This window comes from Arvicola amphibius, chromosome 8, assembly GCF_903992535.2.
Source record: "Arvicola amphibius chromosome 8, mArvAmp1.2, whole genome shotgun sequence".
Lineage (NCBI taxonomy): Eukaryota > Metazoa > Chordata > Mammalia > Rodentia > Cricetidae > Arvicola > Arvicola amphibius.
In genome coordinates this window covers 75,849,057-75,867,016 of record NC_052054.1, presented here as the reverse complement: position 1 = coordinate 75,867,016, position 17,960 = coordinate 75,849,057, and the positions used below count along the sequence as shown (strand labels likewise).

The 17,960-nt window shown below is 43.6% G+C and overlaps 1 protein-coding gene across 1 annotated transcript in view; it reads left to right on the top strand.

Annotated features, from left to right (window-relative positions):
• LOC119821861 (carcinoembryonic antigen-related cell adhesion molecule 1-like) overlaps nucleotides 1-11,939 on the top strand; it is a 58,089-nt gene extending 46,150 nt beyond the window's left edge. Inside the window, exon 11 of the mRNA XM_038340968.2 lies at nucleotides 11,722-11,939. Coding sequence (XP_038196896.2) covers nucleotides 11,722-11,939 — 218 coding nt within the window. The remainder of the gene's footprint in view (nucleotides 1-11,721) is intronic.
• The last annotated feature ends 6,021 nt before the right edge of the window (nucleotides 11,940-17,960 follow it).

Below are 17,960 nucleotides of genomic sequence, written 5' to 3'. Positions count from 1 at the left end.
AGCAAAGGACATTGTCACTAAGACACAAAGGCAGCCTACTGACTGGGAAAAGATCTTCACCAACCCTGCAACTGACAAAGGTCTGATCTCTAAAATATATAAGGAACTCAAGAGACTAGACGGTAAAAAGCCAATTAACCCAATTAAAAAATGGGGTGCTGAACTGAACAGAGAATTCTCAACAGAAGAAGTTCGAATGGCCAAAAGACACTTAAGGTCATGCTCAACCTCCCTAGCTATCAGGGAAATGCAAATCAAAACAACTTTGAGATATCATCTTACACCTGTCAGATTGGCTAAAATCCAAAAACACCAATAATAACCTTTGCTGGAGAGGTTGTGGGGTAAGGGGCACACTCATCCATTGCTGGTGGGAATGCAAACTTGTGCAACCACTTTGGAAAGCAGTGTGGCGGTTTCTCAGGAAATTCGGGATCAACCTACCCCAGGACCCAGCAATTCCACTATTGGGAATCTACCCAAGAGATGCCCAATCATACAACAAAAGCATATGCTCATCTATGTTCATAGCAGCATTATTTGTAATAGCCAGATCCTGGAGACAGCCTAGATGCCCTTCAGTGGAAGAATGGATGAAGAAACTGTGGAATATATACATGCTAGAATACTACTCAGCGGTAAAAAACAATGACATCTTGAATTTTGCAGGCAAATGGATGGAAATAGAAAACACTATTCTGAGTGAGGTAACCCAGACCCATAAAGATGAACATGGGATGTACTCACTCATATTCGGTTTTCTAGCCATAATTAAAGGACATCGAGCCTATAAATTTGGGATCCTTGAGAAGATAATAAGAAGGTGAACTCCCAAAAAAAGATATAGTAATCCTCCTGGATATTGGAAGTAGACACGATCGCCAGGCAAAATTGGGAACTTGAGGGTTGGGCAAGACTGGGCCAAGGGAAGATGGGGAGAGAAAAGTGTGAAGGGGAGAGCGGGGGAGCTCGGAGGAATGGGGTGCTTGGATATAGGAAGGGTGGATATGAGAGCAGGGAAGCATATATCTTAATTTAAGGAGCTACCTGAGGGTTGTCAAGAGACTTGACCCTAGAGGGGTTCCCAGGTTTCCAGGGAGACGCCCCAGTTAGTTCCTTGGGCAGCTGAGGAGAGGGAGCCTGAAAAGGCCAGTTCCTATAGCCATACTGATGAATTTCTTGCATATCACCATAGAACCTCCACCTGACGATAGATGAAGAAAATGACAGAGCCCCACCATTGGAGCACCGGACTGAGCTCCCAAGGTCCTGATGAGGAGCAGAAGGAGAGAGAACATGAGAAAGAAAGTCAGGACCGTGAGGGAACCTCCAGCTGGCGTCAGATGGGGAAGGTGACTGAGCCCCACATTGGAGCACTGGACTGAGCTCCCAAGGTCCCGATGAGGAGCAGAAGGAGCGAGAACATGAGGGAGAAAGTCAGGAATGAGAGGGGTGCGTTCACTCATGGAAACGGTGGGACAGAACTAATGGGAGATCACCAACTCCAGTTGGAATGGGACTGATGGATCATGCGACCAAACCCGTCTCTCTGACTGTGGCCAACAGCGGAGGCTGACTGAGAAGCAAAGGACAATGGCGCTGGGCTCTGTGGGAGCCTTCTCAGCTTGGTCGATCACCTTCCTGGACCTGGGGGGAGTTGGGAGGACCTTGGTCTTAGCATAGAGTGGGGAACCCTGATGGCTCCTTGGCCTTGAGTGGGAGGGAGGGGAGGTATGGGTGGAGGGGAGGGGAGGGAAGGGGGAGAAGGAGGGGAGGGAAGGGGGAGGAGGAGGGGAGGGATGGGGGAGGAGGAGGGAAGGAGATGGAAATTTTTAAATATAAAAAAAATAAACCATGAGGAAAAAAAAATATACCACATAAAATTCTCAAAGAATTATTGAAAACAACAGTTTAAGACTGCTCAAGCATTCAGCTAGAACATATGGTGTTTTATATTCTTGCTACTGCTTCATGGATAAGACTTTGTCTGGGCAACGTGCTGACATTTTTTTTGTTCTTAAAGGGGAGTGGAGAAAGATGTATAGCTCAATTAAAACAATTAAAAAGTGAAAAAAAGAGAATTGCCTACACTGCCCATCAATAAATTGTTCTATATGTACTTTTGCATGATCAGGTTCTTGTAGGTGTTAAATGAATTGTTTTGCTGAACTACTAACTTGGTGAAATAGTTATTTTAAGAACTAGCATGATTGAGTATGGAGTGGAGAGTCCAGATATTTGGTGACATTGTGAGGACCTGACTTTGCAAGCTCCATTTTAAGCTATATAATGAGCTGGGGCAGGGTGGGGTGGGCAATCTCAGCTCCAGAAATGCATTGCCATAGCAGAAATTTGAACAGATACCCTAAAAATGGCCAATTAAGAAGATAGGGAACAGGGCCATAAAATTTAATGAGGTCCAGATATTTTGGGGAGGCATCCTGTTGTTGAAGATAACTTGTCAGTTATTAATGGTTCTCTGTTAGGTTTTCCTGTCCCCAAACTGAGCAATGGGTTCAGAAATTACCTTATCCTCTGTACTCCTTACCCAATCCCAAGATGACAGGACTGGAACACCCCTGATTATGGCATTTCCCCTTTAAAGTTCTCCCCTTTCCCAGGTTTGGGGTTGCACTTCCTTTACCCACTGAATTGGAGTGGTGTAGTCCAAACTTGAGTCTGAATATTATTAATAACCCTCATATAATTTGCATTGGAAATCTGGCTTCATGAATTCATCTGGGGACCACAAACTTAGGCATAACAATGTATTATTCTTGGTGTTTCTGTGAGGGTAGTTTTAGATGAAATTAGCAATAAAATGGGTCCAATGAAATCAGTAGAAGACCCCAGCAGAACAAAAGGGGTGACCCTTCCCTGACTGAGAGAGTTACATGCTCTTGTCTGTCTCTGAACTGAGATGATAATGAGCTTTTTCCTGCTTCCAAATTCAGTCTGAAATGTCCTCTTTCCCTGGATCCCGAACCTGCAGTCTGAAATGTCCTCTCTCCCTGGATCTTGAACCTGCAGGCCTCTGGACAAAAACAGTTGAAACTCTTTTATACCAGAGAAACACTATACCATAGTAACATCTCTGGAGAATATAGGACCTAAATGAGAAGAGAGGTGGTAGGCCTACAATCTCAGCACTCTTGAGCCTGAGGCAGGAGAGTCTGGAGTTTTAAGCTAACCTGTGCTATGTAGTTAGAATGCTGTTTCAAAACCCAAAACTAAATCAACCAAGTGAAAGAAACAAAAAACAGAGCAAAATTTTTTCCTTCCTATTAAAGCCACACAAGAAAAAAAAGGGTGACAGATGACAAGTTACACATCTTCTTTGGAGTTTTATAGGTTAGCAACTGCTTACATGGCTTTGAAAGATCCAGTCCTGGAGAATGTGATTTGTTTACAACATGTGATGAATCAATAGTATTAACATATGTACAGTTTTGAGAGCTCTATTGACTGAGAGTCACAGTCCCCAGTGATGTATCTTGGATTGTTTTGCCTGTATTTTCTTACAGTTTCATAATTTCAGGTCTTACATTTAAGTCTGTGCTTCATATTGAGTTGGTTCTTGAGCAGGGTGAGAGATATGGATCTAGTTTCTTTCTTCTCTATGTGACTATCCAGAGCACCATTTGTGGGAGAGGCTTTTCTCCCAAAATTTTTGTTGTTATTGTTATGATTTTGAGAGGGGGTCTCTATGTAATGTAGCTCTCATTGGCCTGGAACTTGCTGTGTAGACCAGACTGACCTTGAGCTCACAGAGAATATACCTGCCTCTGTCTCCTGAGTGCTAAGATTAAAGGTATGCACTACCATGCCCTGTCTAATGTATGTTTTTGTTATCTTTATCGGATATGAGGCAGGTATAGCTGTGTCCATTCATTTCAGGATTTTTTCATTTGTTTGCTTTACATTTCTGTTTTGTGCCAGTGCCATGTTTTTTTAATACTGACTTTTAAAAACATGACTTGCATGTTTTTTTCCAAAATTTATTTATTTATTATGTATACAGTGTTCTGCTTTCATGTATGCCTGGAAGTCATAAGAGGACACCAGATCCCATTATAGATGGTTGTGAGCCACCATGTGGTATGTGGTTGCTGGTATTGTGGAATTGAACTCAGGACCTCTGGAGGAGTAGTCAGTGCTCTTAACCTCTGAGCCATCTCTCCCATCCTGACCATCTTCTTTGTTATTCTGGCTCTGTTGCATAGTTTGAGATAAAGTAAAATGATGTCTATGTCTTAGGATTGTTGTAGCTCTTTAGGATCTCTTGAAGAGGCTGTGAGACAGCTGTTGGTGGTCCCTCCCTTGCCACCAGGAAAGAGAGTTGTCATCAGGGCCTGTCATGGATATACACATAGGCTAGGTTCTGGGAATATAGAGACAAATCAAGTATAGTCTCTACAGGGTTGACCAGATGGCTGAGTGGGTAAAGATGCTCATTGTGCAAACCTAATGGCCTGATTGTGATGTTCAGGATGTCTGTAAAGGTGAAAAGAGAAAACCAAAGTTGTTCTCCAACCTCCACATGTGCTCTGTGGCATGTACCCTCCCCCCTTTAATAAAGTCTTCCTTAAAAATGTAGTTTCGGCTAATTTTTAGTCAAAGGAAATATGTAACAAATAAATGAGTTGAGGTTTTCAAAACATGTGCCACTGTGCTGGGTAGAGATGCCAGCAGCATGGGTGATAGGTAGCATTTATTATCCACAAACTGTCTCGTAGGCATTTGCACAATGATTACCTTCTTGACTTTTGACACCATCCACCTTAAGTATAGACTGCTATGGCCCCTTCTTCATATAGAGAATCTGAGGAGCAGAGATGTACAGAACCTGGTTGAGGTCTCCCAGCAGCTGGGACTCAGGAGCAGAAATTCAGCCCAGATGGTCGGACTCTGTGACCTGTGCGTGTCACCAATGTAGCTGCAAATAAGTCATGCAAAGGGCAGAGTGGTGCCATTTCTGCCCATGCCTGTCTGCACTTTGGCCTGGGATGTCTAAGGCCCTGGTCAAAGAGGACTTCAGTGATACCTTCTACTCCATCTGTCCCAGGTCACTTGCTGTCCTGGAGGCTTGCTGTCCTGGAGGCTTGCATAGCATAGTACTTTTATTTGTTAGGACGTCTGACTGCTTTCTCAGCTTCTAGAGAGCAGGGACTTACAACTGTCTGGAAAACTTCAAGTAGTTCTAAATGATGTTACTCATCGCCCGCTTCATCAGTCACTGATTCAGGCTAAGCTTGTTTCCTCATTTGTACTCTCTTTTTCTGTTCTTCTACCAAATCAGGATTTTCTTTAAAAAAAGATTTTATCTATTAATATGAAATTGGGTGTTTTGCTTGTATGTACATCTGTGTACCCTCTGTGTGCTCTGTGCATAGAGAGTTCGGGAGAGGGTGTCAGATTCCTTAGAACTGGAGTTACAGACAATTGTGAGCCTCCACCTGATGTTGGTAAATGAACCCAGGTCCTCTGCAAGAGCAGTCAGTGCTCTTAACCACTGAGCCATCACTTTCTACCCTATTGCCTTTTCTTTTAGAGTCAAGATCTCATTAGCTGGCCTGGAACTCACTCCATAGACCAGGCTAGGCTTGAACTCACAGAAACCTCCTTCCTTCCTTCTTTCCTCCCTCTCTCCCCACTCCTTCCCTCCCGCTCTCCCTTCCTGCTTCCCTCCCCCCTCAATCACACCCTTCCTTCCTCCCTTCCTTTATTTCTCTGTCTTGTTTTTATTGAGAGAGGATCTCTCCTTGAACTTGGAACTTTGGAATTCCCCTAGACTGATTGGTCAGGGAGACACTGGAATCTGCCTGTCTCTACCTCTTCCAGTAGTGGTATTGCAGTAGCAAATGTCTAGCTTTTTACATGAGAATGAAGTCCTTTCTCCATGCTCACAGGGCAAGTGGTACTCACTCACTGAGTTATCACTGAGCTCCTCTTTTTGTATACTTTTTGGGGGGATGGGTATCAAATCTAAGCCTTGGCTTGCTGAGTGAGTGCTCTGCCCCCAGGATGCCTTGTAACCTTTTATGACTCTAGTATTTTGGGGTTAATTTAAATGCTTGCTGCTAACAGTGTCTTCATCCTTCCTTAGAGGGTATATTTGTCAGAGACTTTTTTTTATAGAGTAACAGGAAAGGAGCCCTTCTTGCCTTCTTTCCTCTCTTTCTTTCTGCTGTGTTTGGTGTGTGTGTGTGTGTGTGTGTGTAGGTGAATTCATCTGTGTGTGCATGTGTGGATACCAGAGATTGACCAGGGATTCTTTCTACACCTTAAGATTTTTAAAAGATTTATTTTTATTTGTATGTGCCTGTGTGTTTTCCCTGCATGTCTTCATGTGTATCACATAAGTGTCTGATGCTTGCAGAGGCCAGAAAAGGGCATCATATCCCTGAAACTGGAGAGATAGATGGTTATTACCATGTGATCAAACCTGGGTCCTCTGCAAAGTAATAAGTAATTTTCACCATGGAATTCCTCTGCCTTACTTTCTGAGACAGGGTCTTTCAGTGAGCCCAGAGGTCACTGTTTCAGTCAGATTGTCTGACCAGTGGGTCCCTCCGATCTGCCTGTCTCTGACTCCCTCCCTCCCTCCCTCCTGCCAGGGTCATAGATGCATGGGATCCGAACTCAGGACTTCATGCTCGCATGGCAGGTATTTTACAGACTGAGCAGTCTCCCTCACAACTGAATGTCATTACCCTAAAGAAAAGCTAACTGTTTGAGAATATGTTTAATTGTATTTGAATATTGTACAGTGTTTTAAAACATCATACGGTACTCCATTATTCTGTGCAATCTTATGTCTTTGTATCAATTAAAAATAAATTTCATTTGAAAGAGTCCATGAGTTTAAGAGGGAGCTGGAGGGGGATTAGATAGGAAGGGCTTGGGGGGAGGGAGGGGAGAAATGATTTAATTATATTTTAAATTTGAAAAATTCAGTTATAAGATTTAATAAACAAGCCTAAAACTAAGCAAAAAATTTGCTGACACTTTGGTTTTGTATCTCCTGAGCTATGATGAGAATAAGCTCAGTTGTTAGGGTTGGGTTGTACTCAGTGGTAGAGCACTAACCTATCACGTGTGCAGTCTTGTGTCCCAGCTCTAGCACTGTGAGTGTAACATGCACTCGTGTGTACACAGACTCTCTGCTTAAGTCTGCAGGTTATTTAGTTTGTTTTATTTTTGAGACAACATCTTGCTATTTAGCTCAGGATGACTTTGTTTTCACTATGTAGATCCTGATGGCCTGGTTCTTTGTGTGTATGTTTATGGTTTTTTGATAAAATTCTAGTGATGTGGTGGGATGCCCAGGTTGTAGAGGAATGTGTTGGATAAGTGTGAGAACTTATCAAACTTTCTTCTAGAATACAGCTATGTTTTCATAGCACCATGAACTGAGTCTTAGGCTCACACATTAATGCTACTGAGTCCTCACCCTCCATGGGATTGGAATTCTTGCTTGTGATGCTGGGCTTGGGTAGCAGTGCTGTGTGTGCAGACAACAGAGAGAAGGTTGCCCTGAGTGGTGCCTCTGGTTCTTGCAAGGGCCTCTTTCAACCACAGATGGTCTCTTATCTCCCTGCCAACCCAGATCCTTAACGATTCAGGCAGGAATGAAATTACAGGGATATGGAATATCTGAGTATTCAGAGATAGTCGGGTCTCCTGTGCTGTGTATGGCAGAAGCAAGGACTTTCTCTTGAATGATTGATCTGAGCTGCAGTGTGTGGTGATGGACAGACTCAAGTCTTGGAATCAGAGACCTCATGTTATCTCCTGGTCCTCACTGACCCACTCTATGTCTTGGGACACATGTGTGAGTCCCTCCAGTTTCACTGACCTCCACTGACTACTGACCTCAGTGGAGACCAGTGCTGTCTAAGCCTTTGCTGCTCAGGCCTCTCCTACACATAGGTCGTAATTACAATTCCCGTTGAGCTTCCCTGAGAACCTGACAGCCTGACAGAGATGGCACACAGATCAGGATTTTGCTTGGCATGCAGGTCGGGCTTGTCCACAGGTGGGACATTCTTGTCATGTGATTCATGTTGATTGACATGAATCAGGGAACTCTAAATAAGGCTGAATCTATGAGACGATCTAGAGGACTAAAGGGCACCTACTAAGGAATCTATGGTAGGGAGGTTGGAGATGTGGCTGTGAACAGATAGCTCTTGGCTCTCATGGCCTATGTATGCACAATCAGTGACTGTGTTTCCTGTCTCAGTTCCCCTAGGATAGGACACAGGGTAAATGATCATTGTCATGCGTACAAGTCAACCTGAAATGTGAGCAATGGCCTGACTTTCCACCAAGCAGTGTCTCTGAGTATTTGCCTGTATTAAATAATCTCCCGCCTGGACTACTGTAGGGTAAAAAGCTGCCATTTGCACACTTTTCTCCCATCTCTTTCGGGCTCTCCACCTTCCTGCGAGGTCTCAGAAGACCATCAGGACAGCTGGCTGGTTGCCTTTCATACCCCTCCACCTATGCTGAGCACACTGAGTCTCAGAAGGAGATGCCCAGGTGACCTGCCTCAGACATGGCTCTCACAGGCTGACGGTCAGCAGGCTACCAGCCTACAGTCAACCATTGTCCCCTGTCAGCTCCAACAGGAGGTCAAATTCAAACACAGTCTACAAGCTTCTCAGGATTCCTGGTCCATTATGGGATGGAGGTCTGGAGCAAAGTTCCAGGGGCTCATGTCTCTGTGAGAATCTCATGGTTTTCTCAGCCAGGCCCTGTCTGAGTCCTGAAGGGTCTTTCTAGAGGCCATGTTCAAGATGATTATCTGAGACCCTGGGCAGAGTCTGAGATGCCTGGGCTGAGTTACCTCACACCCTCTCTCTGAGGGTAGATTCAAGTGAGGCAGCCTGATTTATTGCTGTTTCCTCCACTCTGTGTCCTTTATTAAATGCTTGAACCACAATGTAGAAACCATAACACAGAGTCATCCAGCACTGACAATTCTATCTGTGAAGTAGGATTAGCTCCACCCATGACCCAAAGTGCTGGACTTCAGGTCCAATGGTGTTCTGTGCCACAGAATGGATGTGTGAAGTTGGTAAAGAATGAAGAGTCTGACCCCCCGTTGTCTTTCAAAATGATGCTCCCGAGTAGTTCAGGGCTGTCTTTATCTATACAAGTTTGCAAATACATTAAAGTATAGTAGTTTCTAATTATTCCTCTTTTACATCATTTTTTCAAGAATCATTAGCGCTTATTCATTTTATGCTTATCTTCCTATTCCCCCTCCCTGACATCATTGATCTTTACCTATAGTTATTATAGTGCTAAGCAAAATGTTTATATCTAGCCACTTTTATATTTTTGAAATCAGATGAGATATTTTCATGCCTAGGATATCATTTTCAGGTGTATCTCCATTTCAAAGTATTTTGTATATTACTTTTATGTAGACTATACTTATAATTATATTCTCTGTAAATTCTCAAAGTAGTAATGATCAATACCTAACTCTTTAACTGCTGGGACTAAACTTATATTCTTCCTCGCAATTTCGGCATGCACTTTTCTTTTAAGGGTACTGTTAGTTTTAGATTACTTTGTGAGTAATTTGTTAGATATTTTGACATTGGGAAAATATGAGTGTTCATGTCCTGGCACCAGAGAAATATCTCACCTTTCATATCCTATATCTTTTCCTTACAATTCCTATAAGTTTTTAACATCATCTTTTAAGAAACATTTTTTCATGGTTTCAAGTTCTTTGGAGTATACTTATCTCTTTTTTAGAATAATTGAAAAATCCCTAATTATTAAACTTAGTGAGTACCTCCTGCTTACCCAGGATGAGTACAAATGTAGCCAATCAGGACCAGAGAAACTGGCTTCTGTAACAGATCAGAGAAATTTAATTTTCCTGTGGAGTCTTTTGTTCCCAATAAACTCAGGGACAATCACAACTAACAAAGAAGAACTAAGAGTCACTGTAAGAATAAGCATAGCAAAAGTTAGAGAGACCCGAAGCCAATGCACCCCTAGGATGCAGTAATGTTTGCATAGGTCCTTGACAAATGGGTGGGATTCTCCAAAGGGCCTTGCCTTCTAAGAGCTCCAATTGCAAAACATACACACATTTCCCAAGGCAGACAGCATGGCTTCCTCCACTAGAGGTTACAGAGAACTACTTAGGGTGCACATGGAACTGCACAGATGCACTCCTAACCTCAAGGTTTCCTATTATCATACATAGATGTAGGCCCCTGCATCTTTCTGAGTGACGTTCTGGAAGAGCAAGGATCCAGTCCCGTATATTTTCTCTCTGCCGCTGTATGCAGGCCCTGTTTTATTTGTTCTTTTGAATCCTAGAAATCGTGCAATTTCATTCCTATTAACCAGAGTTTTTCCCTTCTACCAGCAAAAGACTCAGGCAGTCACTTGCAGATTATGGACATGTAGAAGAATGTTCTGACCTTCAGCAACATAGGGCAGAACTGCTTCAATAGTAACTTAGGTAGTGGTGGGAGAGACTAAAAGGGAAGAGAGAAAAAAAATCTATCAATATTAGGATCTCTGCATGTAGTAAAAATTTTAATTTGAATGTGTTCAACTCTTAACCTTGGTGTGTGTGTGTGTCCTGTTGGGTGGAGGTCAACAGCATCACCCCCATTCCTTAGTACCCCTGAATCTTTCCACTGAATGAAATTGTCTTCTCAGGTATCTACACAGCCCACCCCTCACTGCCTCAGATCCCTGCTTACACTCAGAATCTTTGGTGAGTGTTCCTGCTGTATTTGGCATGGTGGGATTACTATGTAAAAGAATCCCACCATATCTAGGATAGAGTGATTTTTTTCTAGGGAAATCCCGCTCCTCACTGGACAGTTTACTTGCGGATCATAATGAAGATGATTTTCATAAGAGCAGTAATGCTTATTAGATCAATAATTAGACTGAACTTTCTGAGTCAGTCTTGAAGATACAGGTAGCTAAAACTGGTAATGAAGATGATTAGGAAAATGTTTTGTGTTATTCTGCCAATTGCTCCACTAAGAGAAAAAAAACAGATAAAATAGGCAAAAGCCGCTTTCCCCTTTATTGGATGTGAGATTTGCAGAGGATGGAAAATGATAACAAAGAAGTCTCATGCATTATAGACCCATGAACTCTGCCTGTGGGCAAACAGGCTGATGAGTAAGAAAGCAATTATGTCCTTCCACCCAAGGTTAGTCCAGAGTTCCTTGGTTATGTCCCTTACAGAATTAATCACAGGCCACATATGGACCATGAAAAGACAAAGTCGTGGAAGGAAATTAAATTACCCTACAGTTTGTAAAGAAAGATAGATGGTTGGCTGAACTGGAATGGAGTTTTGTAGGTGTCTGCCAAGAGAAGGAACTGATTAAAATATATGTGGCTTGTTTAAAATTTTGCTAACCAATTATAAAAGAATCATTGCTTTGGGGTAAAGATGTTAAGGTGGGGAAATTAACATAAAGAAATAATTTTAACTACTTGTGGGCTTCTAAGGAAAACATGTAACTTTTTTTTTTTGAAATTTTTGTCTTAGGATGAATAAGAGATAAATAAAAGAAATAGGAGTAAAATAAGAAATATAGAAGGAAAACATTATGGAAGAGAAACAGCATAGGGAATGAACAGAAGAAACAGCCGAAAGAGAAAAATGAAATGAAGGATTAAGTTTGTCCCTTTGATAAAGTCTCCTGGGTGTCTGTGCAGTTTTGCTGATGCCACACCTCCTCTCCAGTTATTCTGACCTGCTGAGAGCCTGTTCTCTCAGCAAAACTGTCCCTGTGGATACTTTGGCATGGTCATTCTTGTGGGACCATCTGCACCTTAGCATGGTTTGGCATTGTGTCTCTTGTGAGAACCGCCACAATATTATTGCCAAGAGCTCTGGGGCAGGAGAAGAGCTGTCTAACATCCAGCCACAGTGACTGGTGCTCAGCTCCACACATGACTCCTGGCTTTTGTGCAGCTTTTCTGTAAGTTATATCACTGCCATGGGCAAGACACAGACAGAATGAGACATTTTCTCCGCAGTTTTGTTCACATCTGTCTGGGGTAGATGAGACCTACATATGGCCATCCTTGTCTACCTCATCCTTCTGCAGGGACAACACCAACCCAGGACCAAGTTCTCAGCTGGGGAGCTGAGAACATGTGAATACCAGGGCCTCCAGCTCCATCCAGTCCACAGCAGAAGACACCACACTGCACATCTGTCCAGTAGGATGTCTCCTGATCAGGGCTCCAGGCCCAGCATGTGCCAGATGTCCTCACCATGCCGAGTCCTGCCATCCAGCAGATGTCATAAAATCTGCCAGCACGCCACTCCATATAGCCCCACGGCCTGTGCAGATGCAGCTGCAAGGAGAAACATGTGGCAGGGATTCAGAAAGAAACATATGCAAAACTGTCAAAGCTCACACTGCCCTCAGCCTGGAACCCACCACCCCTCTCCAGGGCACAGGCACTTCAAGGGCCTAGATTCCTTTAAGGGAGGCAGTCTCAACTCCTCAGCACTGCTGCCAAAAGACCAGAGATAGAATCGCCTCTAAAGTACTCCTGGCCTTGGAGAGATGGCCTCCATTAAGAACTAAGGTAGTGCAGTTTAAAAAAGACAAAATAGTGTATTCAAAATAATCTTGAAAAAGAAAACTAAATTGGACACATTTTACAGATATCAGGGAAACAATCCCACTTATAATAGCTTAGTAATAAACAAAATTATAAGTGGGTAAACAATCCCACTTATAATAGCTTAGTAATAAACAAATGATTAAAAGCCCTAATAAATAAAAAATAAAAGTAACCTAAACAACAATGTGAGAGACTTTTAAATCTAAACATAAATGCCCAGCTGGAGAGGTGGCACAGACAATCAATGCCCTGTCACACAAGCCTGGCAACCTGAGCTGAAAGGAGAGAGCTGGCTTCCCCAAATTATCCTCTGACCTCCACATGTGCACTGTGGCCTGCATAAACACATGTGTACATGTATGCACACAAACAAACATCATCATATGTATACTAGTAATAAATTAAATTATATTTCAGAAAACTTTCAACACTGAAGAATGGAACGAATGAAAACACCAGATAGAATGGAAAGATGTTCCACACTCATGGGGTGGTAGAATTAATACTGTGAAAATATCTATATGACCAAATGAGATCTAAACACATTCAGTGCAAAATGGGGATCAAAATTCCAAAAGCATATAACATATCTGTGGAGAGGAAATGGAAAGCACTACATCTCACAGAAGCCAACGAGGACCCCAATGGCCAAAGCAACCCTGCGCAGAAAGAGGAACACTGGAGCCATCGCCATACTTGATGTCAAACACCCCTGAGAGGAACGGAACAGAACAGCATGGTCACTGGCAAGAGCGGAGACATTCAACCAGTGTAGCGGAACCTAGGACCCAGAGACCAACTGAGCAGCTGCAGCTGATCTGGGACCAAAACTGCTTTGCCAAAACCACAGACGCGAGTAAAGACAGCCAATTTGACAGATGACTGTGGGGAAACTTGATAGAAGAACAAAAACTGCGGTCCCTATTGCTCATCTGCACAAAATCCATGGGAGACCTGAAACTGTAAAACTGTTGAAGGAAGAAACTTCAAGATACGAGCAGCAGCAAGGACTTACTTTCTGAAATGGATTCCACTGTCTCAGAAAAAGAATTGGCAGAGCAGTGGCCGGAAGTGTGTGTGTGTGTGTGTGTGTGTGTGTGTGTGTCGGTCGCTAGGCGGTGCACAGGATCCCTGGCTTTTAGTAGCCGGTGTCTTCCTATGGAGAGGAGTCTGGTCCTATACTTGAAACTGGCACCTAGGACAAAAGAGACGAGCGGCCCAATCTCTCTTGGAGTCTCATTCCGTACAGCAACATGGCTGCGCCCATGGACTAGGGAAGTGAGGGTTTTTTCTTTGACTCTGTAAGGATGTCTGTCAGGACCAGGTTTCCAAGGCGAGAGTCTTGGAGGCAGCGTGTCCCTTTCTGATGGTAGAAGGTGCTGTTGACTGCGGTGGAGCTCTACTGACCCTCTGGTAAATCAGGAAGAGCCGGAAGGATAAGTAGCTGCAGGGTACTGCAAGTGCTGTGGATTCTCCTCTCCCAGAGTGGAACTATGAGTAGGCATTGCCAGTTCCCAGAGAGAGGTGGGAAGGCCTAGGGCGAAAGTTTAGATTTCTGAATCTCAGAGCTGCTGTACCTCTAGCTAGAATTGTAGTTTTTTTCCCTAGCAGCCCTTTTGAGTTTCAATCTTTCCTAGCCATCACTGTGTCTCCTCAGCTCACGTCACAGCGGATGGGAAACCAAAATCACAGGTCAACGATCAAATTCAGCAGCATCAAGAGCCTTCCTACAGTAGAAACAAGCCCACTTCTTTCTGTCGACCTGGATTCTCTTCAGATGGATGCCACATCTCCTTCTGGAGCTCCTACTACATGCTATGCTCCTGACTCTACTTTCTGTGCCAGCCATTGAAATGATCACCCAAAATACGCTTTCCGAACTGAAATTTAATATCACCAAATCTTATGTAACTTCAGCTGTTCACAAAGAATGCCAGCACAAGTGGCCACAATGAGGATTTAGTGACTGGCGCTAAGCAAGACGTCTCCATTTCTATTGGGAAGAAGCATAAAAGAAGTATGTCTTCAATCAAGGTGAATTGAATGCCATAGAACATCATACAAAGATCAGAGAGCTGATTTTGGGGTGGATAATTTTTCCCTCGCAGATAATCCAATGAAGGTCTCAGAAGCAGTGATCTCTGTCCAGTTGTTGAAACTCATGCATGGAAATAGTGGCAGCCCCAGTACCACCTCAATGCTTACAACTTGTCAGAATTATGTGAGATTGGCAAGGCACTTGCCTTCCCTCAAGGGACATGCATCTTTCAGATGCTTCCATCGACAGGAGATGATATGTCAGTTATAGAGGTGGGTTATTGTCACAGGTCATTGAAAACAACTCTAGCATTTTTTAGAATGAGTAATTTAATGGGACAGAAGTACCTGCTACCACCAAACAGCAGCTTTTCTCTTGTCTGACATTTCCTTGTATGCAGCCCCTGCCTCTGCCTCCCGAGTGCTGGAATTAAAGGTGTTCGCTACAATGCCAAAAAAAAAAAAAAAAAAAATGGTAGATGAAGCCAGGTGGTGGTGCACGCCTTTAATTCCAGCTCTCAGAAGGTAGAGGCAGGAGGATCTCTGTGAGTTCAAGGCCAGTCTGTTCTACAGAGCGAGTTCCACTCCAGCCTGGGCTACAGAGTGAGTTCTACATCAGCCTGGGCTACAGAGCAAGTTCAAAGAACTGGCAGATGGGATTGCATGGAACTGAGAAGTTAGCACACAGCTAAGGAAACAACAGGGGGGAAGAGTCAGCCATAATAGGTGAGAAGGTAGCCAGACACTTCTGACAAGGAATTAACATGTAGTCATAGAAAGAGTTCAAAACTGAATCAGATAGCAAGGGATCCTCAAATCATCTGGCAAATAAATCAGGAAATGGACAGAGCAGAGTCCTGAAAAGAAGTGCAAATGGGCAGTAAACATGAAAATTCAGTTCTATCCACCAGGGAAGTGTGAAACAATGGTGTGCATGACAACTCTGTCGGGCGACTTTCACCTGCCGCAAAGTTCACTGAGAGACCCTGTGTCAAACACACGCACACACACTAATAATAATAATAATAATAATAATAATAATAATAATAATAATAATAATAAAGCAGTATGAAGAACCTATCCATAGGAGAAGAGACACGGGGAGACAACCTGTTCTCCATTTCCCAGGTCCCTTCCTTTTTGCTGTGGAGTGACTCCACTGAGGCTCTCAGAGCCCTCATAGCCTAGGACCCTGGCCTTCTGACCACTCAGGTCACCTCCTCTCTGCTTGTAGGATATGGAGCCCCAGACATCTTTGCCCTGGTAAGTCTATGCCCACCCCCATCGCAAAGGACCCTTGCTGTGCAAGCTGCAGGAAGGCGGTGTCACCTGACAAACCTCTAGGGTCAGGAGATGGAGAACATTGCCCTAGGCCAAACTAGGTTTTTCCTTAAGTAGCAGAGCAGTCCCCATCTAGTCACGAATCCATTCTTTGTCCCTTGTGTCTGAGGAACCCTTGAGGCAAGAAGGTGAACACTGGGAGAATAAACAGCAGTTGAGTGCTCGACCATGAACTTAACTTGTATATAACCCACTCCCCCTGGCTCAGGGAACATCATGGAAGAGGAGAGATGAAATAACCTAAGGCCTGGAGGATGGGGAGGAAGAGGTAAAATGCTGTCTCTTGCACATGATCTGGCCATAAACTCATAAAACCATAGCGGCACAAGACCGTATGAGATTGGACCATCAACAGCACACTATGGACCAGATAGGGGCTCCAGAGGCCACACCCCTTCCTCAGAACCCATGGTCAATTAATGGTCACCAAGGGACAAAAAATAATTTTCTTTAGTGCTTAATTGCCTATGCTATATTAACTATATTAACTAACCACCCCACCATCCATGTTCATGTAAGAAACTCTAATAAAACATAGTGTGGGACACACAGACAAAAGATAGAGGCCCAGTGAGATGGCTCGTCTAGTAAAAGCAGCTGCAGCAAAAGCCAGATGACCTGAGATTAATCTCCAGGATCCATGTAAGAATGGAAGGAGAGAACCTTTTAACCCTGCACAGTGTGGTGTACATCCACACTCATTAACACAAACACACATGAAACACATAGTGGGGAGCACTTTAGGAAGAAGGGTTCAGCAGGATTGGGAAGTGATGAGAGAGTAATGGGGTCACCCCTGACCGAAATGCACTGATATGGGTGTGCACCTGGATGCATATGCAATTGTCAAACAATGAATTTGAAATATTTTGTAAAGTAGTGGCTCTAATACTCTTCACTCTTTGAAGAAAAAGAAAAATACTTAGAACACAAAATTGCCTCCCGTGGACCATGTTTGGAGGTAAGGTTTTCATCATTTAAATGTCCCTCTACAACGCAATTCGAATAAGTACTACCAACATAGGGTGCATTGTTCTCTAAACAATATTTCTAGATATAAAAACTGTAGAGAGTGGAGGCTGTCCAAAGTGTGCTGAAGTCATCATAATTGGGGAATTTTTGAGAACTCCTGGGAATGCTGACTTACTGGCCCTGAATCTCAAAACTAGCATAGCCAGGAATTACCAACACTGAGAAGCTGGCATGATTTGATTTGCTTTAATTTTCATTTTATTTTATGTTCTAGTTCTAAAGTGTGGTTTTCTGGGTGGATGAATGTGTTTCCTTTTAAAATTTAAAAGTCATAACAAAACTATTTTAGAGTGAGCAAAGGACTTGGATATTCCTGTCCCTCAACAAGATGTACAAAAAGCTAATGAACACACGAGAAAGGGGGTTCAACCATCAGCCTTCAGGAAGCTGCAGTTCAAAGTGGCAGTGAGTCTCACCTCAGCTGTTATATTCTCCAGCAAAAATCTAACTGGATCCTCAAAGGCAGCTGCACACTGGGACCTTCCATGGGAAACTTGGTGCTCAGCTCCATTATAGCCCTTGGAGTAGCCTTGTGGCAGCCCAGACATGAGCTGCAGGTCTCCTCATGGACACCAGGGGGCGACAAGAAACCACATACTCAACAGGGAAACTAACTCCCTGAAGCCTGAACATATCTTTCAGCCTTGTCTCCATCCCAGTTCCAACAGTCCTGGAGCTCCCTCACATAATCATTTCCTGTGTCTCTGAGAAACCAACTCTGCAAGGAGACCCTATGTAGTTCCCTCCCCCTGCAACACCCATGAGGAAAAATGGGGAAATCACAGGGCAATCACCAAGGAGAGCAAAGGAATTCCAGAAGAGTCAGGGAGGGCATGGGCAGACCTGAATCACACTCAGAGAGCACAGGAAGCTGGGGGGAAGAGGGTGTCTCCCTGGGGCTCTCC